This window comes from Gekko japonicus, unplaced genomic scaffold (assembly GCF_001447785.1).
Source record: "Gekko japonicus isolate JY-2015 unplaced genomic scaffold, Gekko_japonicus_V1.1 scaffold298, whole genome shotgun sequence".
In the NCBI taxonomy this organism is placed as follows: Eukaryota; Metazoa; Chordata; class Lepidosauria; order Squamata; family Gekkonidae; genus Gekko; species Gekko japonicus.
Genome location: NW_015163615.1, coordinates 746,652 through 772,106, shown reverse-complemented (window position 1 = coordinate 772,106; position 25,455 = coordinate 746,652). Strand labels below are relative to the sequence as shown.

The 25,455-nt window shown below is 44.5% G+C and overlaps 2 protein-coding genes across 4 annotated transcripts in view; one reads left to right on the top strand and one right to left on the bottom strand.

Annotated features, from left to right (window-relative positions):
- The window catches only part of RNF123 (ring finger protein 123), a 144,139-nt gene extending 126,707 nt beyond the window's left edge, over positions 1-17,432 (top strand). For both annotated transcript variants that reach the window (XM_015407416.1, XM_015407417.1), the window contains exons 37-39: positions 7,422-7,516; positions 10,306-10,391; positions 16,732-17,432. In XM_015407416.1, coding sequence (XP_015262902.1) covers positions 7,422-7,516; positions 10,306-10,391; positions 16,732-16,831 — 281 coding nt within the window. In that variant the 3' untranslated portion in view covers positions 16,832-17,432. The remainder of the gene's footprint in view (positions 1-7,421; positions 7,517-10,305; positions 10,392-16,731) is intronic.
- Positions 17,433-17,857: 425 nt separating this feature from the next.
- GMPPB (GDP-mannose pyrophosphorylase B) lies at positions 17,858-25,196 on the bottom strand. 2 transcript variants are annotated; one of them, XM_015407378.1, is made up of 9 exons: positions 24,903-25,196; positions 24,133-24,213; positions 22,425-22,473; positions 22,051-22,193; positions 20,785-20,943; positions 20,409-20,487; positions 19,684-19,811; positions 19,215-19,397; positions 17,858-18,580 (listed from the first exon to the last, which is right to left on the bottom strand). In XM_015407378.1, exons 1-9 carry the CDS (start codon positions 25,029-25,031, stop codon positions 18,449-18,451), a joined length of 1,083 nt encoding a protein of 360 aa, XP_015262864.1. In that variant the 5' UTR covers positions 25,032-25,196; the 3' UTR covers positions 17,858-18,448. The 2 variants fall into 2 exon arrangements, with proteins under 2 accessions (XP_015262864.1, XP_015262865.1); XM_015407379.1 differs by having other exon boundaries at positions 24,133-24,209; positions 24,903-24,970.
- Positions 25,197-25,455: the final 259 nt, after the last annotated feature.

The window sequence follows — 25,455 nt, the reverse complement described above, 5'->3', positions numbered from 1 at the left end:
CTGCTGATAGTGGTGAAACGTGCTGCAAACAAGACAGGAGGCTGCAGAGAAAACCACAGGCAGATCCTCGTCTGTTTTCTGCCATGCACTGTAAGTTACACCTAAAGCAGAACTGTTGTTTTCCAGAACAGACCTTGTTGAGGCCTTCCATGTGTCCTCAGCCATTGGGCCTCTGGCCATGCTTCTCTCAGCCCTTGTGTGGCTTTTCACATGGTTGCAGCAGAGGGCTTGTGATCCCATGCTGCCCCACCCACCAGAGAGTGCTCTTTCTCTCACCCTCAATCTGAAAAATGCAAGCTTGATACTGGTTGCACATGTGTATCATTTGATACGCTGAACCCAACTAACAACTGGTATGCTCAGCCATTGGCATGACATGTTAGGATTGTATATAGAAGTCACATTCATCTGCTGTGACATAGTACCTTGGTCAATAGTGCACTGAGCTTTCCCTGGCTAGCTCTTCTTTCCACTTTCCCATTGTGGTTCCACCAGAGAGAGCAAAGTGACTTGGTCCCACATTCCTTTGACATCTGTTAATACCAGCAGGACTGAAGGAGTGCTCCATTTCCTGATGGGAGGGGCTCCTAGGGGCAAAGGAGCACAGTCCTTTGGGGGAGGGGCTTTGGCTCAGTGGAAGAGCCTCTGTTTTGCTTGCAGAAGGTCCCAAGTTCCATCACCAGTATCTCCAATTAAAAGGACCAGGCAGTAGGTGATGTGAACAACCTCTGCCTGAGACCTTGGATAGCTGGTGCCAGTCCAAGTGGACAGTACTGACCTCGATGGACTGATAAATGTAGGGCAGCTTCATGTATGTTCATGTGTGACCCTGTTGTGCACAGCTGGCACTCAGTCATACTGCAATGCCTCCTCCAGGCAATCCTAGCGAAGTGGTTGAGGGCTCTGAGGCCCCTGCATCAATGTCCATTTCTCAGTGGAAGGAGTGCTGCCAGGGGCAGAGATTGTCTTGCCATCCTTTTAGTCCCACCTACACTGAGGGAACTAAAAGGAGTGCAGGAAGATTCCCACACTACTCCCTGCAGCATTTTTCCTATCAGAAGATGCTACAGGGATTTTGGGACAATCTCATGTTTCCTGATTTGGGGGGGAGGTAGCTGGAGGAACATGAAATTGAGCCAACTTCAGAGGACGGTGGAAGACAGGAGGGCCTGGCGGGAGATGATCCATGGGGTCGTGAAGAGTCGGACTCGACTGTGCAACTGAACAACAACAAGCTGGAGGAAGAATTGGAGCATGACTGCTTCCTCTGGGGCTACCAGATACTTCACCCATTGGGAGTGGAGTGGCCAACTCCAGCTCAGGGAATTCGGGGAGGTTTGAGGAGGGGAGGTAGCTCAGCAGGGATGTGATGCCATAGAGTCACAACTCCGAAGTGGCCATTTTATTCTGGGGAACTGATCTCTGTAGTTGGAGATCAGTTCTAATTCTAGGAGAACTCCAGGCCCCACCTTGAGGTTGGTAACCCTAATTGGGAGATGGGGCAGGTATCTTTGATGGACACTTGGAAGGTGCCCTAGCATCTAGCTTGTTTATGGAAAGAAGCATGGAACAAGGGCATGGTGACGCTGTGAAGATGGCGGTTGTGTGATCCTGGAGCTTCTGACCCCGTTTCATTCCCGCCCAAGACAACGCACTTAAAACCATGCCTAAACCTGATTCAGCAAGCAGAACAGACCCGGGTAAGCACAGATCCACTCCTGCTTCATTTAAAAATTCAAAAGACACCCTGGAAGCAGCTCGAGTCGAAAACAAAATGGCGGCCACAATGGAGCAAACGTTTCAAGACTGTTCATCAACAATTCTTAATTACTTAAAATCTATGGAGGCAGGTATCTTAGATAAGATAGCTAACCTCTCTTTCCAATTAGATGAAATGCAGACCTCTTTACACCAGACAGCCCAAAAAGCGGAGGCAGCATTGGAGAAGGGCATAGCAAACCAGACGGACATCATCATCATCATCATCATCATCATCTTTCAATTTATTAATCGCTCAATCCTGCAGAGCTTGCTGGCTCTGAGCAATTTACAGTTACTCATTCACGCGGGACTAACAATGATTTATGGGGGTAAGGGAGGACAACATATATCTTTTAAATTACACACATTCACAGTCGGCGAGGGTTTGTTCAGCTGCGGGTCAGACGTGTTCCGTCGGCATATTCACTTCGGCTTGGCTTGATGACGTCAGCTTCTCCAGGTCTTGCAGCGCCGCACTGCCACCGGCTGGCCGGAATGGCCCATTACAGGCTTCTCAGAGTCGAAGAGATTTTTTCTTAGGCTTTCAATCTTGCGAGCTGAGCATTCCGGTCGCCGGCTAACACCGGGGGGGGGGGTGTGCCCACCCTCTCTAAGGAGTGGTACCCATTTTATCTAATCGCCAAAGCTTTCGAACCGCTGGGTGGACGGCGAGCTAGGGACAAGGCTGGTAGCTCACACCAACACGGGGGGCTAGAACTGACAGCCATACTGATCAGCTTAGATGTTACTAACCAGAGGATAAATCCTCTGTGCCACCTCCTCCCATTAAAGCCCTGCAGGAAGCCTCTGCTTCCCAGAAAGACCACCTGATAGCATTTGAAACAGAAATGAAAGCTGCACATTTAAAATTCAGGGGTCTGCCAGAACAAGCAGAAGAAAATAAAGACTTGATCAGCTTGATGGCCCAGCTCATTGCAAAATCTTTACAGCTGGAGGAGGGTGTTCTTCCTGTACTTACATATGCATCCCGCTTGGGACCCATTCCAAAGAATAGCCGTCCAACTCCAAGAAATGTAATAATCACTATACCAGATGCAAGAGTGCGCCGGACGATTTTGGAAGCAGCCAAACAACCGAGAACTTTTCAACACAAAGGAGAACATTTGCAAATATTTCTTGATATCCATAAAGTAGCAATCGCTATTCGGAGAAGCTTGAAACCAACTACAGCTAAATTGCAGAAGCTAAAGCAAAAATATAGATGGCTTCCATCTGGGAAAGTATACGTTGCTAATCAAGGACAGTTCTTAGATGAGACTTTACTAAAGCTTAATAATTTCAAAGAGGGACAAGTTATCATCGGCGGTGATTTTAATTTAATTGTTGAACCACCATCTTGATTTAATTGTTGACCATCTGGCAAACTACAGAAAAAATGACATCATAAAAGATACAGAAAGTTACATGACATTCTAGAACGATACCATCTTTATGATTCCTGGAGAGAAACTCAGAAAGGTGAAAGAGACTACACATATTTCTCCCCGAGGTTTGAAACCTATACTCGCATAGATTACTTAATTGTTGCAGATTCTCTCTTAAATAATGTTGAAACCACACTCATTGGCCCATTTATGTGGTCTGATCATGCTTATGTCGAAATGCATCTTAGAAAACACAATATAATAAATACACAACAAACCTGGAGATTAAATAATTCTATTTTATTACATGATCGGTACAAGGAAGAAATAACTCAAACGATAAAACTTTATTTCAAAGAAAACATCAATGGAGAAGTAGAAGATCACATCATCTGGAATGCTTTCAAAGCATTGACCAGAGGAAAATTGATTGCAGTGGCCTCTAAAATGAAAAAAAGAAAGAGAACAAGAAGTTAAAACTCTACTGGAAAAAATACAAAACTTAGAAACTATGCACAAAAAAACAGGAAGTAAGAAGATCTATTAAAGAACTTCTGGCTACACGAAAAATTCTGGAAACTATTGAAGTACACCAAATACAAAAAAAAAAACATTTTGTATTCAAAACAATTATATTGGCAAAAAACACTAAGAGTGTTAAACTGCTGGTATGGCGAGTGAAAAAAACCCAAGCAGATCGGAAAATCTTCTCTATAAAAATATAAACAATTCTATACTTACAAATCCTCTGGAAATAAGTGAATGCTTTACCCAATTTTATGAAAAACTATACAGCACAACTAATCCCAGATTGGAAGAGATTCAAGAATTTCTGTATAAAAATAGTTTAATAAATGAACTAAAACCAGAATATCGTCAGAGCTTAGACCAACCTATCTCAAGTAAAGAAGTGCTGGACGCTTTGAAACAAACAAAACCAAACACGGCTCCTGGCAGTGATGGCTTTGGTCCCCTGTTTTACAAAACATTTAACACACTACTTGCAGATCACCTAGCAAGAACATGCAATCATCTTTTGGATACACGGAAAATGCCACCCTCTTGGAGGGAATCCCATATAATAACTATTCCTAAAGACAATAACAACCGAGATTCCCCCTCCGCCTATAGCATTATTGAACTGTGATGCAAAGATATTTGCAAAAATCCTGGCAAACAGATTACAAAAAATCATCCTAGATTGTATAACCCCTGACCAGACTGGGTTTATTCCCAAAAGAACAATGATGGACAACATCCGTTGCACTTTGAACCTAATCGCTCATTGTAAAGAACAAAAGGAAGAATCACTACTGTTAACAATCGACTTAGAGAAAGTGTTTGATAGCTTAGAGATAACGTACTTAAAGCAATTGTTGAAGGCAATGAACTTTGGAGATAAATTCCTAACCACTATCAGAGCTTTATATGCTAACCCAATAGCAAGGATACAAACTAATAATATCTTAGGCAGAGTTATCTCCATGCAACGGGGCGCAAGACAAGGCTGCCCACTGTCGCCTTTGCTTTTCGCCTTAGCAATCGAACCAATGGCTAAGGCGATAAGAGATAATCCTAATATCACAGGCATACAAATTAACAACACCTCCCATACAGTTAGCCTATATGCCGACAACGTAGTCATTTTTCTTTCTGATCCGAAATCATCTTTGCTAGAGTTACAGAACATCTTTTCAAAGACCCAAGCTTTATTTGGTCTAAAAGTTAATTTAGGAAAATCAAAAATAATTCCTATTAATATCAACGCAAACACAAAGCAAAATATTCAAACACAGTCCCCATATAAATGGTCATACTCTCCTTGGAGATGCTTAGAGATTCAGATCCCTCCGTATTTGAAATATATAGTCCTTTGCAATTTACAAACAACTTTCCAAGGGGCAAAAAATCAGATGAAACAGTGGAATTCTATGGGACTCTCCTGGGCTGTCAGGATAAGCATCATTAAAAGCTTGATACTGCCGTTTTTCTTATTCATTTTAAGAGCACTACCTGTACAAATAACAAAGAAAGACTTAACAAAATGGGCAAAATGCTCTTCTTCAATTCTTTTGGAGCTACAAGAAACCTAGAATCAAATTTACAACTTTGAAATGCTCAACAAAGACAGGAGGATTGGATTTTCCAGACCTGTCCCTATATTATGAGGCCATACAACCATCCTCTATAGTAAGAATATTAATGACAGACTACGTGGCAACATATAAAAGAAACCAAAAGTGGCTCAATACCACTATCTGACTTAATTTGGCGACAACCCAGAGAAGGACAAACGAATTCCACGCTAAACCCTTATTTTACTGCAGCCCTAGAGATCTGGGATAGGCGCAAGGCATTGTTGGTAACTGACAACTAACGTCATATCTCAACCAAGAATGGTTTCCCCTGGGAAAGGAAGAGAGAGCCTTTCAGAGATGGAAACTAGCTGGGCTTACCCATTTAATAGATCTTCTTAATGAGCCTTCAGGGTAGGGCGGGATATAAATCCAAAGATAAATAAATAAATAAATCTCACTGACAAAGGTATTTCACTTACTAAAGCGGCTTTGGAAGAGAAAATCGGAGAGCAGATTCCATGGTTCCAATATTTTCAAGTTCAACACCTACTACAAAATTGGCTTTCCAGCGAGACACTTGCCACCTTTTTCAGATTTTAAACTGCTAATTAAAGACAGAAATTGTGACATTAAAATATTGTAGATTAATCCTTTGAACACAAACTAGAAATAAAACGCCCTGAATTCACAACTCCAGTGGCAGGAAGATTGCCAAAACAGGATACAACCAGAAAACTGGACTGAAATCCGGCGTTCACCTAGTTTATCCTCAAAGATCTTCTGCATCAGACTGAATACTTTTAAAACACTAAACCATTGGTACCTTACACCAGCACGATTAAACAGGATTAACCCGAAAATACTGCTGGAAGAACTGTGACCAGTTAGGCGGCTTCCTGCACTGTTGGTGGTCTTGTCCACATGTTCAGCAGTTCTGGACCCAAATCCTTTTACAAATCTCAATTATCACAGGATACAACTTACCTGCATTACCCGAGACAGTTTTGCTAGATGTCTTCCCGGCAGGGGTCATTTTGTAGAAAAAGAGCTAGGGGAACTAATTAGCATAACTCATTAGCATATGCCACACCCCCTGACATCAGGGGCCCGACGGTGCACCTGCAAGGCCAGCGGGAGTGCGAGGAAGCCCCACCAAGGCCCTCCCTGGCCCCAGGCAGGCAGGGGTGGGGAGAGGCGGGGAGGAAGCAACTTACCCTCCCCTCTTCTCCTGCCTCCTCCTGGCTGAATGAGGGCTGGAAGCGGGGCGGCCGGAAGCAGGGGGTGGGGCTTTGTCATGTGCCCCGCCCCCCTGCACCTCACCCGGGGGAACTGTGTTCCCCCGCGTTCACCCCCGAAATGACCTCTGCTTCCCGGAAGCCTGTAAAAGAAACACCTCAATTATATTAATATCTACATTACTAGCAATAGCCAGAATAACACTTGCACAAAAATGGAAAGAAAAAGCTACTCCTACCTTGTCATGTTGGCAAAATAAAATATGGGAACATTTTGTTTATTGTAAAATAGTTAACCGACAAATGTATTGGAACGCTAATTCCTATCAGAAAACATTTCAAGGAATATGGTTCCCAGTGGTTCAATACCTTGCAGAGGGAGGAATTACCACAAAAAATAAACAGTACCAGGAGTTATTGTATTTCTGAGCTACAGAGGTAGACCCTTAAGATTAGAATGGTGAAATAGTATTTGTAGGCTGTATGTTTTGTTAATGCCATGGCTAAACCTTAGTTAACCAAATCACTGTGTTATTTATCTGAAAGCTCACTGTTGTACTGTACTGAGACAATAAAAATTTAAATTAAAAAAGAAAAGAAAGCCGCATGGAACTATCACGGCTCTGTACCCTGAGAAGATACCCTAGCATACAGGCTGTTCTCTGCTGGCTTAAGAAAACTCTACACTTGTCTTCTCCACGCCACATGTCACTGCTGCACACAGTACATTGGTGATGTTGAGCTTAATCTGGAGACTTTTGTTTGTGTTTTATGGGGTTAACAGAGGTCATGCTAGTTATGCCACCATGTGGCCATTCCTCACTATTGCAGCGTCAGTTTAATTTCATAAATGGGAGGGGACTGAGCAAAGAAATATGGGATAGACACCCTCCTCCTCTTTCACTATCAGAAGCTGTACACACATACACCTGTTTGTCATTGTTCTTTGTTTTTCCTCACAGACACTGACTATATTAGCCAGGATGAGCTAGCTAAAGTGGAGCAAATGCTGGGTCATCTGAGTGAACAGTCCAAGCAGGCTGCAGCTTCCACCTTGGTGAGTGCCCCAATGCTCTTTATTCTTGGCATATTATAACCACAATTGCATGAAGGCTCTCACCATGAGATCTGCCAGTGCTGTGCAGCTACCAAGAGTGTTATTTATTTATTTTATTTTATTTATTTATTTAATTTTTATCCCGCCCTCCCGCCGAAGCGGCTCAGTGCTGGATGTCTCTTTGTTTCCTGGATAGCTGTGTGGCTTAGCTTAATATCGTCTCAGATGCCTATGCGTCAAGGCTACATGGCAGTGGGCCTCCATGCTGTAGGTCTAAGTCTGAGCCTCAGAAGAAGTGAGGGCCGCCATGCCTAGTCCTTTTCCTTCTCTTTCAGTCACTGACAACTGAAGAGCAAGCAGATGTCCTAATGGCGCAGAAATCCATTGCTTTTGGTGAAATTAGGTCCCATATAATGTTAAATCTTTGGCTGTGCCCTTACAATTCACATTATCTCCCTTTTCAAACCCATTCTTCCCCAATGTTTGCTTTAAAAGTTCTGGATTCTCTAAAACAAAGAATCCTTAGGTCTTAGGATCTGAATCTAAGACAAAGACTCAGCAATGCAAAATAAACACAAAACAGGCTTGATAAACGTGCATCAATTAAAGCTGTAGAATTGTGTGTCCTTTGATTTTGGGATGGGAGATGTGGTGTAGAAAGCATCGTGGGACAAAGGGCATAAGAGTAGAATAGTGGCTGCTCAGGGAGATTTTGGGAGCTGAAGTGCTCCCTGTACGTGTGATTGTGTCTGAGTGACCTCTGAAAGGTAACCGTGATCCAGCAAAAAACATGATCCTGGCTGGATCTGAATTATTAATGTGGCTGCTCGCTTTCCAGTTGCGGCTCAGAGCTGCATGAAGGCTGCTGCAGTAGGAGAGCAGAGGCAGGGGGTGGATGTGAAAGCTCCACCCTGGCACTTGGGGAAATCCAGTGTCAGAGTGAAGGCCCATCTGGAGGCTGAAAGTGAACCTTACTAAAAAACCTCAAGCTAGGCTGAGTCCACTGTACTTTCAGTGTGAAGAGTTAGTGAAGCCAGGGAGGCCTAAGCAAGCATGACTTGACTCTTACAAACTCTCCCAGCATCAAAGTTAAAGGACAGCATGCTGAATAGTCAAGTGTACGTATTCTCTTGTCCCTGCACCAAGGGGGTGATTCATAAGACTTGAGGTTTTTTATTTATATCTTGTAAGTCTTTTTTTGGCTGTATTTCAGCCCCTCCCCCTCCTGGTGGCTGTAGGGCAGCATGCCCACTGGGATTGCTCTTCCTCTTGGCCACAGACAGGGGTTCCCCCCCCCTTGTTTATGACATAATGTACTCCTGTATTCCCAAATCAGCTCTTCTGAACCATGGACAGCAGAGCCAGTCATGGAATTCCTGGTAAAAGAAGAAATAGAATTATGGGGAATCTTTTTCTTCCTCCCAAATTACATGATAGGATTGTTGTATCTGAGGAAGTGTGCATGCACACAAAAGAAGAAGAAGAAAAAATTGGGTTTATATCCCACCCTTCATTACCCAACTGAGTCTCAGAGCGGCTTACAAACTCCTTTCCCTTCCCCTCCCCACAACAGAAACCCTGTGAGGTGGGACTGAGAGAGCTCTGACAGAAACTGCTCTTTTTCAAGAACACCTGTACCAGAACTACGGCTTGCCCAAGGTCATCCAGCCAGGTGCAAGTGGAGGAGTGGGGAATCAAACCCGGTTCTCCCAGATTAGAGTCCGCGCACTTAACCACTACACCAAACTGGCTCCAAAAGCTTATACCCAGAATAAAGCTTTGTTGGTCTTAAAGTTGCCTCTGGACTCAAACTTCATTATGACAGGATTGGTAAGGGTTTGTAACCCTGGACTGTAACCCTGCATTGTCAGACCTTCTCCCTTCCCCATGGCAGTGGGAGAAGTTGATTTTACCATTAATGTTCCCATAATTATTTGTACCAAAATAGAGGGAGGGGGCCCATCACCACCTCAGGTATAGACAACTGGGCCTGTTCAGTGCAGCATTATCTGCCAGTTCCTCCCTCAATAGTAGAATTAAATCTCTACTCACCAAATTACACCAGTCAGACACAGAGTAGAGCAGAAACCAGCATAGAAGACAATGTGCCCTCTCAGGCCCCAAGTCTGGAAATGTCCTGCCCAGTCACCCCAGTGGAAACAGCTCTGATTTTCATGTACCTTAGAACAGGAGGATGCGTTCTTCACCTACTGGGACCCACCTCTGATCTCAAGCCAGTTTGGTGTAGTGGTTGAGTGCGCGGACTCTAATCTGGGAGAACCGGGTTTGATTCCCCACTCCTCCACTTGCACCTGGCTGGATGACCTTGGGCAAGCCATAGTTCTGATAAGAGCTGTTCTTGAAAAAGAGCAGTTTCTGTCAGAGTTCTCTCAGCCCCACCTACCGCACAGGGTGTCTGTGGTGGGGAGGGGAAGGGAAAGGAGTTTGTAAGCCGCTCTGAGACACCTTTGGGTAGTGAAGGGCGGGGTATAAATCCAATGTCTTCTCTCTTCTTCTCTCTTCAAGAGCTTCTGGATAGGGGCAGTGAAGCAACCAACTTGGCTTGATCTTTGGCATTGTGGTTTCTGTCTGAACCCTAAAACCTAGAGAGTACAAACCTGCCCAGCAACTCCACTCTTGAGGGTTGAATTGCAGAACTTTGTTCCATGGACTGTAAAGGCCTGTTGCTCTGTTCTTAAAGCATTCTCATTATGAGTCACTTTGCACTTAAACTTGATGTAGGCTAATCCTGGCTGCCGCTGATATGTTGAGTGTTGTTCTTTCTGCAGCCCACCAGTGAGGAGGACCTATGCCCAATCTGCTATGCGCATCCAATTTCTGCTGTGTTCAAGCCATGCTCCCACAAGTCCTGCAAGTGAGTAACCCTGTGGGGGGAGTGAGCTGTTCTTTATCTTTGGCTACTGATTGGATGGCAGGAGTGATAGACTTTAACCAACCTGATTTAGCTTTGTCCACTTGAATCCCTTGAAGTTTCTAAGTGGGATTTCCCTTTCATGAGTTTCTCTAGTTGGGAGGTACCTGGATGGATGATTGAGGTATCAGGGAAATAGTTCTTCTATACACAGCCATGCGTGTGATGTGATGACACTGAAAGCATGTAGTTTGGCGCCAAAGCTGAAATCTGGCATCTGGAGATCCTCCACTTTCTCTTGTTCAAAAAAAGTTTTTTAACCCTCAGAGGCTACAAAGTGTTTGGCCAGTTCCTGGAGAAATCTCAGAAGGCCAAGGAGGAGGGAGGCTTAGCACATTTTCCAGCACTAAGGTGATGGTGCATCAATGCCTTCCATCGCCCTGTCCCACAGGAACATAATAAGCAAATCTGCAGGCAGTTCCAGGAAGTGGGATTTTGCACGATCACACTGCAAATGACTCCAAGAGGGCATCCCTTCAGCTCCCAGGCCAGGCCAGCCTGGTTAGTAGTAAGCAAAGCTTGTGATTTTTTAAAGATAACATCAGCTTTAAAAACACAAGTGCTTCTCTTCTTCCCATTTTTTACATGCAGAATTGACTACAGCTAGATGATACACTCACATTTCTGACTGGTGACATGATGTCTGGCAAGAGTACTTGCCATGAGTGTTGATCACTGCAAATGTTAATCTGCATTGCATGGTACAAAATATTTTTAAAAATTCTTTGGTCTTATCCCATAAGACAAGGCAAGCTTGCTAACAGAAGTTGTAGAAGTCAGTGCTTGGAAAGGAGAACCATAGGCAGAGATAGTTAGTGAGCTAGACATTATTTCAAACTGTTTAGAATCAAAACTCAGTGACCAGCTGAAATGTTCTAATTACCACAAGCTACAAAAATAGGGAAACCACCATAGAATTGTTGAGGTGGATTCCTGAGGGTGGTAAATGCATACAGTGAGTCTTCTAAATGAACGTAATGTGTCCCATGAAGGGAGGAGTGTCCCCATAATTCCTGCATTGTCTAGACTAAGCCACTGTTAGGTCCAGGGTGGGAACAGAAGTCTGTGGCAGGAGGCCTCAGGAAGAAAGACCAGGCCCTGTTAGCATCCCTTCCAGTTTCATGCACTATCTCCTCCTGGCCCCTTGCCACTTAAAGCCAAGGCCCTGCTTAAGGGCGACAGATTGGTCAAGACAAGCCAGAAGAGCTGAAGTATGAATCCACCCCCCCTCCCCCCGGGTATCGCTACCACCGGTCTCCTTACTTACCCATCAGCCAAAGACCAAGGATCTAAACCTCTAGACCTCCTGGGTCAAAGAACAAGAAAGTCAGCCCTGCAATGTAGGATGCTTAGAAGGTTCCAGAAAACAGTTACCAATATGAACTAAAGTACTGGATTCAGATTGAAGCCCCAAACCCAGGAACAGCACAAGATATAATTAAAGGGATTTATTAAAAGATTTTGCAGGAATAGACAAAAGAGCAATGAGCTGTGAGGATAAAATAATAAAGCTATATATCTAACCTAATCCCTTTTGCAAGTATCAGTTCTAATCCAGATGTTACCTTTACAAGGCTGAGTCTAATAAAGCTTCAAAGTCTGAGTCAAACAGGTTTCCAGCTAGCCTGGCCCACCTAGAGTCAAAAGATGTCCCAAAGTTAGTTGTAATCCAGACAAAGGGCAGAAACTAAACTGAAGAATCTTTCTTTATGCTCAGCGACCTGCATTGGCATGATTCTGATTGACCAACCAAATGTATAAGCTAATGATGTAGCTTGGCCAATGATCTGTGTTATTGACCAGGAAACTCAACCTATCAGGTGTGTTTGTCAGTTAGACCAGATACCTTGCAGCTGTATAGGGTCCAATTAAGCAAAGTCCTGACACAAATAAAATGGAATGCATAGTCCCACTCTGGTGCCCTTCAAACTGCTAGGCCAGAGGATCTACTCAGCACCTGTGAAGCCCTTCCATCTCATTATTGCTCTCTCTCTGACACCACGGTCACTCGACCTTGAATTCATAGGGAGAAGAAAACCTCCATGGTTTTCTAGGTTTCAACCTGAACCATTGTTTGCGTTTTGACAAGAGACAACCAAAAAGACCTAGTCTCTTGACAGCCCATTTTTCCCTGGTAGGGAAGACTCACAGCATTTACCACTTCAGGAGTGCGAAAGATCTATGGGAGGTCCAGTTTGTATGGAGGCTCCTTATGTGCCATATTGGTGGAAACCAAAGATAGGAACAAGCTTGCCCAGCTGATACTACCCTAAAAAAGGAAGAATGAAAAACAAAAATAGCTTTGATCCTTTTGTGATACTAACTCTTCCAGTCAACCTGGGAACTTCAGGAACTACAAAGCTAAATGGCAGCACTCTGAACTTACAGGTGTTCACAAGAACACCCTTGTCCAGATTCTGAAGAGACAAGAAGTCACACACAGCCTCGCTGTCATGGAAGCTGTCTGTACTATCAAGATAGGGAGCCACATCCAGCACTTTGCCAGGTCATGAGAGAGGTTATCTTTCAACCTTCAGATACTGTGGAGTTGCCCTTCAAGGGTATATATACCCTGCAATTAGAAAACTCACAGCAAAATTACCCCTCCTTTCACCTGTGTAAATTCTGCTTAGCATCATCCAAACCTACATGTCCCATCAACCACCAGCTTCTCTTACAGCCATTAAACTTTGAGTCCATTGGCACCTTTAAGACTAACAAAGTTTAATTCTGGGTATAAGCTTTTGTGTACATGCACACTTCATCAGATATCTGATGAAGTGTGCAGGCACACAAAAGCTTATACCCAGAATTAAATTTTGTTAGTCTGAAAGGTGCCAATGGATTCAACATGGCTATGCACCTGAAGCCATTAAACTTCTTCTTCCAAACCAGGTTCATTAACAAGTTTAATTCAGATTTTTACCATACCCCAAAAGAATAAAAATGCAGACCATCCAGGCGCTGAAGTGTTTCAATCACATGAAAAACAACACGTAAGGACAAGGGCCCTTTATGTATAATTGCTTTAATCATACACAAGGACTTGCTGCCTTTTAATGACCTGCATGTTCAGCAGCTATAAAATGACTTTCCTATGCTGTATATACAGAGAACCACTGCCATGAGCACTCTCATTTTGTCAGCACCAAAGGTGCTGGTGGCTCTAGTGGCATGCCATCATGTCTAGAGTTTGCTAGTCTCTCTGGATTACATCCTCATCAAATCACACCACTTCCAACAAGGGATGTAGTACCTGAAAACCTTTTCCTGTCTTGAAGACCATGGGTTCACTGGCAACAGAGCCAAAAGCACCTTTGAAGCCAGAACACTGTACATCTGGATGTGAACATAGTCACCCAAGTTAACAAGATTTCCTTATTATAGACAGATCCAGAACTTGCTATACCACACAGTAGAATGGCCATCAAGCTGATCACATGACTTCATCATGACTTTGGGGCACACTGCTTTTGTCCTGGGATATGATTCCATGGACATCCATTCATACACAGGGAGTTTAACAGGTTGCTGCTGCCCTTTCAAAAGCTGTGCTTTGGGGTTGCCAGCAAAAGCTTTTTCCAGCAAAGAAGCACAAAGAATTTTAGTGGTGGTTGACCACTTGTCACTTAGCCTCAGGGTCCCTTATTCAGGAATCAGCTAATCAGGACAAATGCCAGTCCAACAGGTCGGAGAGTTCATCTCCAGGACAGATGGCTCAAAGAAACTGGTTCAATGTTGACTGCATGGGGAGCATACACTGGTTGGTACTTATACTGATATAACTCATGCTGAATACCTTTTGAGATCAGACCATAGGCAAGTATATGGTGATCCACAGTCAGTGTATGTTCTAAAACTCATACAAACAGGAAAGATGCCACAAGGTGAAGAAACCTCCACAATTAAGTCTGGGGGGTGTTGATCTGGTGAACTGTCACAATACATTGCTGGGGAGTCAACCATGACAGCAGACTGGCTCAGCAGAAGAACCTTGGGCCAGACAGAATGGCATCTGTATCTGGAGATCATTCAACACTAAGAGGTTCAAGATGATCTGGGTGGGCCTTGTTCACAGCTCTGGAGAGTTATCAATTCTTCAAGCTCTTTGCATAGCTTCAGTGTCTAGAGCCAGGGCATCCACACTGCCTTGGCTCAGAATTAGCCGGATGATCCAATGCAGGCCTTTTCTCCTCTCTCACCTGATCTCCAGGTTCATAAGAAGACACTGAAGCATACGGTGGCGGCTATCCTGATTGCCCTACTCTGGCCTAGAGGAATGTGTTTCACCTACTATGAGTTGTCAGCCCAGCCAAACATGGCTACTTAGGGGCTGGTGAGCATCTTTAGACCTGTTACAACTCGTAGCCTGGACGTCCAATAGCAAATTAGGTTACACTGACAGTTTCAAACCACTCAAATATCTTTGCATAGTCAAGCCACCAACAGGCCATATAAACCCCCCCCCCAATATGACAACCAGGGGATTGAACCAATGGCTACCGATGTCCGTTCTCTTCTAGAGTTTTTTCAAGGTGGCCTTGATAAGGACCTGAATATTGACAGGATGAAGAGACTGGTATTGGCTTTGTCTCACATTCTTGCCCACAGAAAGGGCAGGTCTCTTTTGTACACCTACCACATTAGTAGATTCCAGACAGAGTCATCAATCCTCCTCAAATTCAGATTCCCTACTTAGTGGTACTGTCAGCCCTGACTAGATCATCTTTTGAGCCACTCAGTGCATACCCATGTAGAGTTGTCATTCAAAATAATAGTTTTCTAGTAGGGATTCAAGATCATGGAACTTAATGCTGTCTCAATAAATAAGAAATTGTGTGAGGATAGGATTCAGGACATAGCCTGCCCTTTTCTAAAGATTGATTCTTAATTCTTCCTTCCATGTAAATCATGCGTACCCCAGAGAAAAGCAGGAGCCCACCTTTGACATGAGAAGAGCTCAGCTTCTACCTTTAAGGAATCTAAGGAGTCTTGATAGGTGGAAGCCCTTTTCATGTCATTTAGGCATGTGTGTTCTATGGCTTGTTGCCATAATAAATGCCTGCCTGATTGACTGATCTTAGGCAGTGTTGCCATAATAAATGCCTGACTGACTGATCTTAGGCAGACTTCCATGTGGGCAGGAGTTTTTCTCAGGTAGCTGAAAGACTGCATAAAGAGGGTATATCAACATTGAAATCCTGCAACCTGGCTGACCAGGGAGCTGCCATTACTGTTAGTCAAGATTGCCTTTCCTTGGAACCACTAAGAATGAAAATTCGCAGGTGTGACCAGCTTATCCGTGTTTAATTTGCATAAAATATATAAAATGCAGAATTTTTATCAAGTGTTGCACATTCTAGTCCTGCAAGACGCACTTCTACGTAGCCATCCTCTCTCCAAAAAACACAGATGTAAAATGAGAACCAGATGAATACTGACAGGTAAACTTTTAAAAACATCAACAACCTGGAAAATCCCCCCCCCCCCAAAAGCACTTCTTTAAAATTAAAATGCTAATCAGTTAAAAATTCTAGCTGAGAAAAGTCCCGAACAAAACAGCACACACTTAAAACCAAAGAAACTATTTTAAAAGAACCATAAAGAGCCTCACACAAGCTACAGTGCACCAGGCAAAAATTTAAAAACAGAAAGTCTTGAAACAGTGTTTTAAATAATACTTTAAAACAAAGTGTATGGTAAGCCAGTTCTGGCACAAAACAAGAAGGGGGCCTTCCCAGGCAGGCAGCAGAACTAATCCAAAGCAGACAGCAGACAGAGGCAGACACACCAGCCCTTTCGAAAAATCTCACCTTGAAGTCGAGACAAGCTGCCTCCAGGCCTACCTTTTATCCATTTTGCCCATGCTCAGAAAGGTGTGCACTACGTATGAGAGAGTGACTGTGACTGGATAGACAGAGATTCCCCTGTGATCCCATTTTCCTAGGAGAGTTGTGTCACCTCCTTCCCTCCTGTTGCTCAGGAAACCAGTTGAATAGGGGAGGAAAACACTCTGGCCTGAAATCCTTAAAATACCAGTCCTGGATATATCTGAGTATTTCTAGAAATATTCATAACCTAGATACTGGTAATCCTAAGAATCCTGAATATCATTCAGATACCTGAAAAATACTGGTAAGGTGTTTCTCAGGTATATATTTGGACCAGATATATCCTAGCCCCCATCCTTAGCAGTGGCAGAGACGACGTCACCATGTAGGGCCAGGGTTATGAATTGTAACTGTGGGCAAATGTATAAGGGCTGTTACTCTTGTCTTTCTAGAGCCTGTATCAACCAGCACCTGATGAACAACAAGGACTGTTTCTTCTGCAAAGCCACCATTACGGGTGTGGATGATTACATTAAACCAGCCACCTCCTAGTGCCTGGACCCTGCAGGGCAGGGCCACATGCCTGGGCAGCTTCACCACACCGTGGACTCCCCCTGCTCCAAGAGGACCTCCATTCAAAGACAGCTGCAGTTCAGCTCAGCTTTATTTATAACATCTCTTACAGACCAGGCAGTGCTGTATGCACTACCTAGGCCACACCATACCCCTCAGTTCCCCCTGAATTTAGGTACACTTCCTGTGGCTGTCATTGGCTCCAAGCCAGCAGGTGTTGGACTGTCCCCATGGGGGTATATACAAGGGGGCCGAACGAGCTCAGGTTTTCTACCTCAGCCTGAATCTGTAGCTCCTTTTCCTGCATCTGGCCCAGGAAGCCTGTCTCATGCTGCTGCTGGGACACATCCTCATCTGCGTGGTGCTCTCCCACAGCCAGTCTTCTCTTGTGAGGCCTGCTGCCTACTAGCCAAGTGTGTTCTTGCTGCTGTGCTGCTGCTACTGCAGCGCTTTGCCGCTTGACAGTGTATGTGTGGATCAGATATTTAGGTGGGCATACAGTGCAGTAACCTATGTGCCTACCACCTGCTGTGTTAGCTTTTAATACAGAGGGAGATTGCGACATAGGGAATATTCCAAACAAGTGATTTCCCCAAGTGGTGCAGCTTTTTTTAATTTACTGTGTGATTTGTAACCAGAAGCACTGGGGAGGGCAGCAAACAGTGTGCTTGGAGCAAGGAATTTAACTTATGTGCATCTACAATTGTTTCTCCTTCCCCCCACCCACCCAAGGGAGTGTTACTTCCATACAATGGATTATTATTAAATTATTATTCCTTACAGGTGTGCTGTGTATTCTTTTTCACGATTATGGAACACCATCTTGGAGCTAGGGTCTAATTTGTAAAAACAAAAGTACCAGTCAGTGTTGGGCCTGGAAGCGTCAGGAATATTTAGAAGAAAGGGAGCTGCTCTTAAGGACTGTCCCATCTGCCAAACATACCAAAAGAAAACATGAGACACACATCAGTTCTTATTGTTCATTACCATATAATTTGTGTTTGTTTCCAGTAGCTGACAGCACCCTGCACCTACTTGGAATAATACCATTTGTGATGATTGGCCATAGGGAGGTGGCGGGTTTCAGTCTCTGTAAGGCAGTCGAGTTCCAAAGAGGTACTGAAAGAAGACTGCATTCAGACTTCCTCCTCAGCAGCAAGAGCCATAACAGCACAGCATGCCACTCATTCTCCTCCACAGGCTGAACCTGGGTCAGTTCCTTTGCAGTCTAATCACTGCCATTCCCACTTGCTTGCTGTTGTAGCGGGGGCCATCTCTTGCTCAGGGCCACTTTCCATGGGTCCTAGCCTTTGCAGCAGGACGAGTGCAGAGCTAGCCCAGGTCTTCCTGATTTGTCCTCTTCCCAAGCAATGCATCTGAGTTGTCTGAAACACCTTGTGCAGATCCTGGTCCTCCCGTACATCTCTACAGGACCCCAACAAAGGGCTTAGGAGTTCAGCAGCAGAGGCAAAGTAAATACTTGAATTCGGAAATCAGAGATCCCCCTGCTGCCAAGGCACAGGGTGGGGATGGCCCCAGTATAGGCAGGGCCTTGGGGGGTGGGGGCGCTAGTCCCGCACTAAAATCCCAGAATGGCTACATGATGATGCGTGGCTCTGGCACTGACTCGGCAATGGATTTGTGAGGCAGCACATTGGCACCATTGAGGTAGAGTTCATCATTCACAATGACATCCTCACCGAGTACTGTCACATTCTCCATCCGCACCTAGAGGAAAGCACAGCAGATAGATAAACCTTCTGCCTCTTAAGGCTAGCTGGGGGAAAGTAGCATTTTGCAAGTTCAACTTCAGCTAGCATGGAGGTTATAGGAGTTTGTTACCTCCGTGACACAGTTGTCTGCCAGCTTAACAGCTACAGCCCAGGCACAATGGCAGGTCTCCCCAGTGCCCCAACCCCCCCCCCCCAAGACAATTTGCCCATCCGCAAGGAACAAACTGACACTACTTAAAGCACACGCAGTGGGGAAACTGTAAATGGGCAGGTTACACTGTTTTGAGACTCTGTGAATCACAAGAGGATATAGAGCACATCCCAAATATATGACTGACAGAGAAACAATGGCATGTGGGGAAATTCGTCCAGTGGAGGAAATCTGGCTGGCAAACTGGACCGCTGGTGTACATTTTGCTTTCCAGAAAGTAAACCCTGTCACTCATGGTAACTTACCCACTGGCCTACAGAGGAGCTCCAGCCATGAGCACATCCCAAATATATGACTGACAGAGAAACAATGGCATGTGGGGAAATTTGTCCAGTGGAGGAAATCTGGCTGGCAAACTGGACCGCTGGTGTACATTTTGCTTTCCAGAAAGTAAACCCTGTCACTCATGGTAACTTACCCACTGGCCTACAGAGGAGCTCCAGCCAACAATGCAGGACTCCAGCCAAGAATGGGAACGGATGCGCGATCCTTTCAGGACAGTGCAACGCTTGATCCGAACCCCATCCTCTATCACCACACCTGCTCCAATAGTGACATTGGGACCAATACTGCAGTTTGCTCCGATCTTGGCAGTTGGGTCCTAGAGAGGAAGAAAAGCTAGCATGAAAGCTGTAGTGTTGCTCTGAGCAGCTTTGGACTCCTTGAGTAGGGAAGTAAATTCCATCTCTGAGGAAACCAGGAAGTTTCACAGATTGTTAGATAAGATTCCCATATAGCCTCAGGCCTCTCAATACAGCAGGCATATTCAGAGTTGTTGCACTACCCCTGTAATAGCTTCCCCACCAGTTCCAGACAAACCCCAGCTGCCCTATTGAAGATCTACTTGCTTTTCTACTCATCCCAAATGAGGGCCAATATGGACTTACCACGAGTACATTGCCCACAAAACCTGGTCCCGAGTGCAGCCGCTCTGGCTGCTTCAGCCGGAGAGACTGCAGATACATGCACATGCCAGTCAAGAAGTCTTTAGGTTGGCCAATGTCCATCCAGAACCCTGTGAAGACAAAGCTGCATTAATCCAACACCAGTCTCTTGGACTGAGCTTTCACTAGGTGTCACTGGCAGTAGCTGTAGTAGTGGGAAGAGCCGCAGTGCAGGAGAAGTAGGACTTCAGGCCTGGCAGACTTCTAGCATTTTCCTCTGGCATCTCTGCTCAAGAGACTGGAACTATCAGATGTGCTTATCTCCCCAGTGTGTCACAGTGCTCTACCTCAGACAGATTAACAACAGTGCTTCAGAGAATGAAAGCAGCTACAGCTAAGGAAACTGTCCATGCATGCTGGAGAAAGTTCTTTTGAAATTCATAATTAAGAGCTTTCATTACCACGATCTTGTAAGGGCAAGTTATAAATGCTATGTAATGTGCTAAATGAGTTTTTCTTGGACTTTTGACCTGTGTTGTGACATGTTGGTAAAACCTCCAACAAACACAATTAAAATCCTGTCTCTCTACCTTGTTTTGCTTCTCGGCTTCACCTTTCAGTAGTCCTGTATCGTCATTGTCTCAAATGGCACTTCTGTACCTTTAAGTTTTAAGAGCCCCTTAGAGTGCAATTTCAAATCTATCACTGTGCCAGGCTACGATTCTTACCTTGTAACTCCATGGCGTAGAGCTGCCCTTGTTCTGCCATCACCGGGAAGACTTCCTTCTCAATCGAGGTAGGTTGCAGCTAGGAGAAAATAAGAGTTCAGTCAACTGCATACTCCTGATGTAGGAGTTCAAGATGCACAGTTCCTTGGATCAGCTATGACAGAAGGTACCTGGCCAGAATCTTTGTCCTATGCATTATGCCCTTTGAATCCAACATAGTTTAAAACTTGCAAATGGTAAGGCTGGGTTCTACAAGGCTTCCAGCCCAAGATGTGAAAGCAACTCATCTTGCACGGGGTAGCACAAAGTCATGGCCTCAGGCACTTCAACTCATCTGCCCTCGGACAGATCCCCTGATACTTTTCATGTCACCTACCTGTATTCTCTCTAGCACACTTGGGTTGAAGATGTACATGCCAGCATTGATCTTATTAGAGACAAAAACCTGGGGTTTCTCCACAAAGCGGTGTATGCGCCCAGTATCAGCTTCACACACCACTACACCATATTTTGAGGGCTCCTCCACCCTGGTCACCTGCAAAGCAGCAAAGTCAGCATCAGACCCAGATATTACAGTCAAAGAGTCAACCACATGCCACAGAAATACCTCAAAAGTGACAGGTTCTTCCTATTCCACGATTTTTATCCTGATCTCATTTTATATGTTTTAAAAGGACTCCATGTGCAGGAGAAAAGGTAGAAGTAGGGCTAAGTACACAATGAGTAGTTTCAGTCCAATTCCATTTTTTCCACTCAGTATAGAGATAAAACAAGACCTTGTGGATATGCAGTTCTTTCTCATAAGAATAAGTACCTTTTGTTAAGTAAAGCATTCTCCCAGGCATACGAACAAGAGAGAGGTAAACAGAGTGTTTACTTATTTTAAAAGTAGTTTTGTTTGGGTTGTGCAGACAGTTTACATCAAAGCTGGTGGAAGCAACAGAGCTTTTGCTCCCATTCCCCCAAAGATAATTGGAATTCTGGCAGCTCCACAACCAGTAAGGTAAAGGTAAAGGTTCCCTTGCTTGAAAGCCAGTCGAATCCGACTCTAGGGTTGCGGTGCTCATCTCCATTTCAAAGCCGAAGAGCCAGCGCTGTCCGAAGACGTTTCTGTGGTCATGTGGCCGGCATGACTAAACACCAAGGCGCACGGAACGCTGTTACCTTCCCACCGAAGTGGTACCTATTTATTTACTTGCAATTTCTTGCTTTCAAACTGCTAGGTTGGCAGGAGCTGGAACTAGAGACAGGAGCTCACCCTGTCTTGCGGCACCCGGGTCTTGAACTGCTGAACTACTGACCTTCCACAGCCTGCAGTTCAGCGTCTTAACCACTTGAGCCACAACCAGTAGAGGAACATGAATCTGCCTTACACTGAAACAGACCCTTAGTCCATCAAAGTCCGTATTGTCTACTCAGACTGACAGCAGCTCTCCAAGGTCTCAGGCAGTGGTCTTTCACATCACCTATTGCCAGATTTTTTTAACTGGAGATGCCGGGGATTGAAGCTGGGACCTTCTGCATGACAAACAGATGCTCTACCACTGGGCCATGGCCCTTCCCCAAGACGCAGGAATCCTCATAAAATCCAAAGCCACAAAGAGCATCACTTGCATGCAGCTGATACACCTCTGATATTTACCACAATGGTACCCTCTTTGCCGTGATGCCTGTGGAAGCGCACCATGTCTGTAAATGGGAAGTCACAAATCACATCACTGTTGAGAACGAAAAAAGGCTCAGAATTCTCAGTCAACAGCTCTTGAGCCAGTGCCAGTGGGCCAGCTGTAGAAGGAAAAGGGATCATTAGTATGTAATGCTTATCTGTGAATTCTTCAACAACTGTAGCCAGCATGCATGCCTCAATCCAATTCGGGAAGTTCATTTAATATACAGTAGCCTGAAATAACTAGTCAAATCCTCACCTGCATAGAGGACAAGATCTATAGGGCTGCTGCAGTTCTATATCGTGATCCCAAACTGCCTCCCCACAATCTCTCTAGTGGAAGCACTTACCTGTGCCCAGTGGTTCCTTCTCATGCGACAGGGAAATACGTATGCTCAACTGGAAAACAAAGCAGACAGTATGGAAAGTGAGATGAGCACTAACAATTTAATGTGTTTGCGTCTGTTACCCTCAACACAGTCACCTGAAAACCCATACACTCTTCTCATCAGACTTCCAAATCTCTGTCAAATAGGACAACATAATGGTTCACCTTCATGAAGACATTTCCTTGTCATTATGATAGCTACATCAATATCGCTCACTGCTTTATGATGAGATGTAGATACTCACTTTATTCTAATGATGCTGCAAATGAACAGCATGAGTTAGACAAGACAGCAGAACTTGATATGGGCTCCCACACTGTGCTGTTGCTTTAACATCCAAATCCAAAACTCTTATTTGGAAGATTTTTAAGAATCAGTTCAAATTGCCTGAGATCAATAAGGTGCTGTCTCACTAAAAGCCAATGTGATGCAGTGATTAGATTGTTAGACTACCATATAGGAAACCAAAGTTCAAATCTCCACTCTGCCACTGAACAGGGGCCAGTCGCATACTCAGCCTAACTTACCTAACAGAAGGATAAATTGGAGGAGAGAATTATGTAAGCTGCTTTAGGATCACATTGGAGAGAAAAGCAGGGTATAAATGAAGTAAATAAGTAAAAATAAATAAATAGAAAAATAATGAGAAAGGTTTGTGGCCACAGCAACCCACTACTGAAACATATCAGGCCTACTGAAAACGGGGGGGTAGCCAGGAGAAGATTATATAACAGCTCTCAAATAATTAACTATGAAATCCTGTTTTTAAGCTGGTGTGACAGTTAACTCAGTTACAGAAACCTACAGAGAAGAAGGTAACAGTACCGAGAAAAAGGCCATGCCCTACTTTTTCTAGTGTAGGGTGGAGACTGTATTTAAAGCCATGCCTCCATTAAGGAAATGGATTATTAGTTTGGCTTTGTCAACCTTAATTAAAAAGCAGAGTGTAGATTATGTTTCAATTAAGCTAGGCAGTTAAACTCATACACTGTCTGGTAACACAGCTAATGGGTTTTACAGTGCTCTGTGGAAGCCATACGGCAGTAGGTAAAAGGTCACCGAGCCACATGCTTAGGTGGCAACCCATTCATATTAGGCAAGAATACTTTAAAATGTGCAGAAGAGTCAGAGCTGCTTTCTTCTTATGTTGATTTACATTTTACTTCCTTTTCCAAACATAGCCACTAATCCACTTTTTCAAAGCAGGGGAACTTTAAAACTTTTTTTCTTGCCTGCTTTCCTTTTGAAATAGAGCCACTCTAAGCCCCTTTTACGTACAATGGGGAAAACTTATGGGTACCTATATTTTCTACAGGTGGCTAGCCATGTTTGTTTGAAGCAACAGAACAAAGTCTGAGTCCAGTGGCATTTCTAAGACCAACAAAGTTTAATTCTAGGTATAAGCTTTTGTGTGATGAAGTGTGCATGCACACAAAAGCTTATACCCAGAATTAAACTTTGTTGGTCTAAAATCTGCCACTGGACTCAAACTTTGTTCTATATTTTCTATCGTCAGAATACAAGCAGACCAAAGGACAGTCTTGTTGGAAAGGACAGAGAAGGAAACAGTTAAAGAATCATTTGAGCTTTTGATCCATGCTGATTTACTGTTCTCATTCTAGCCAGCTCACTCAAACAACCTGAAAATTGTTCAACCTACAATACATACCTTTTGTTCTTGCTCCTTCATTTCCTTCTCCAGCAGTTCTGACATATAGCTGACAGCAAGTATCACATGGTTTACACCTGCCTGTCAAAACAGGTGGAGGAAGTAAGGATCCAGTGATAATTCCAAGCCCAAGCATTGATTCACACAACTGTTTCAACAAATTATGTATTAAAATTGCCATATCCAAGAAAAACCTATGACAGAAACAGGGAAGTTTCATTGCCAGTTAGAATCCAGCTAACTAGGTAAGAGAAATGTTGGAGATTCTAGGAGTCGACTACAAAAGGTTTTGCTGAAAGAGAAATGAGGGTTTTTAATCCTCTCTTTGTCATCTCACTTTACAGGGCAACACCCAAGCTAATCAGCTATTCATATGCATGCATTCCCTTCTAAATAGTAAAAGAAACATTGCCTGAATTTAGACACCTACTTCTGATACTTTCTCTCAAGCTTCTTCCTCTAACTATGGCATCAGATATCACACAAGCACATCAATCCCTACTATCCAAAAAGAAATTATCTCCTGGGACAGTAGAGAGCATAAATCAGATTACACATTCCCAGTGTGTTTCCCCCTACCCGTAGGGTCTCTCTTTTTTGACCATGGTACTGTGCCTTTCCAAGGAACACATAAGGAAGAAATTCAGTAGATGCCTCCTGCGTGTTGATTTTCTGCCTATCACATGGCTCTTAACAGCACAGAGCTGCTTTCGGGAAAACTGAAAAAAGCTTCGTCTTCCCTTACAGCAGAGGAGCAAACTCAGTCTTACCTTCACTAAGGCCTCCACCTGATGCAACAGGATGGGTTTGTTACAGAACTCCACAAGGGGCTTGGGTGTGCTGAGTGTCAAAGGCCGCAATCGGGTGCCATAGCCTCCCACCAAGATCAGTGCCTTCATCCTTGCCTAGAGGATTGGAAAGAAGGCGTCAGAAGGTACGCCAGGCCAGAGGCTCTTTCTCCAGCCTCGCTGTCCACACTCCTCCTTGCTTCCTTGTCCCGCTCAGATACACAGGACTTGCCAGAGGAACTTCAAGCCCTTGGCCTTGCACCGGGTCTAGACGCCGGATCCTGCCTACTCAAGTTCAGCCGGATCCTGCCCCCCACCCACTCCGGATTCTCACCTGCCGCTCCCGACCCAGCCCAGAGGCTCCTCCCCACCCAGCGAGAAAGATTCGGCCTCCAGAACATTTCCGTCAATCTCCCGTTCGAACTAATTGACCAATCAGGGGACGCAACGTGTCCTAGCTATCCAGGGAACCAATGGTTACTGAGATTCACCGGATTTGCCGGCCAATCAGGTGCAAACTTTCGCGTTGCCGCAG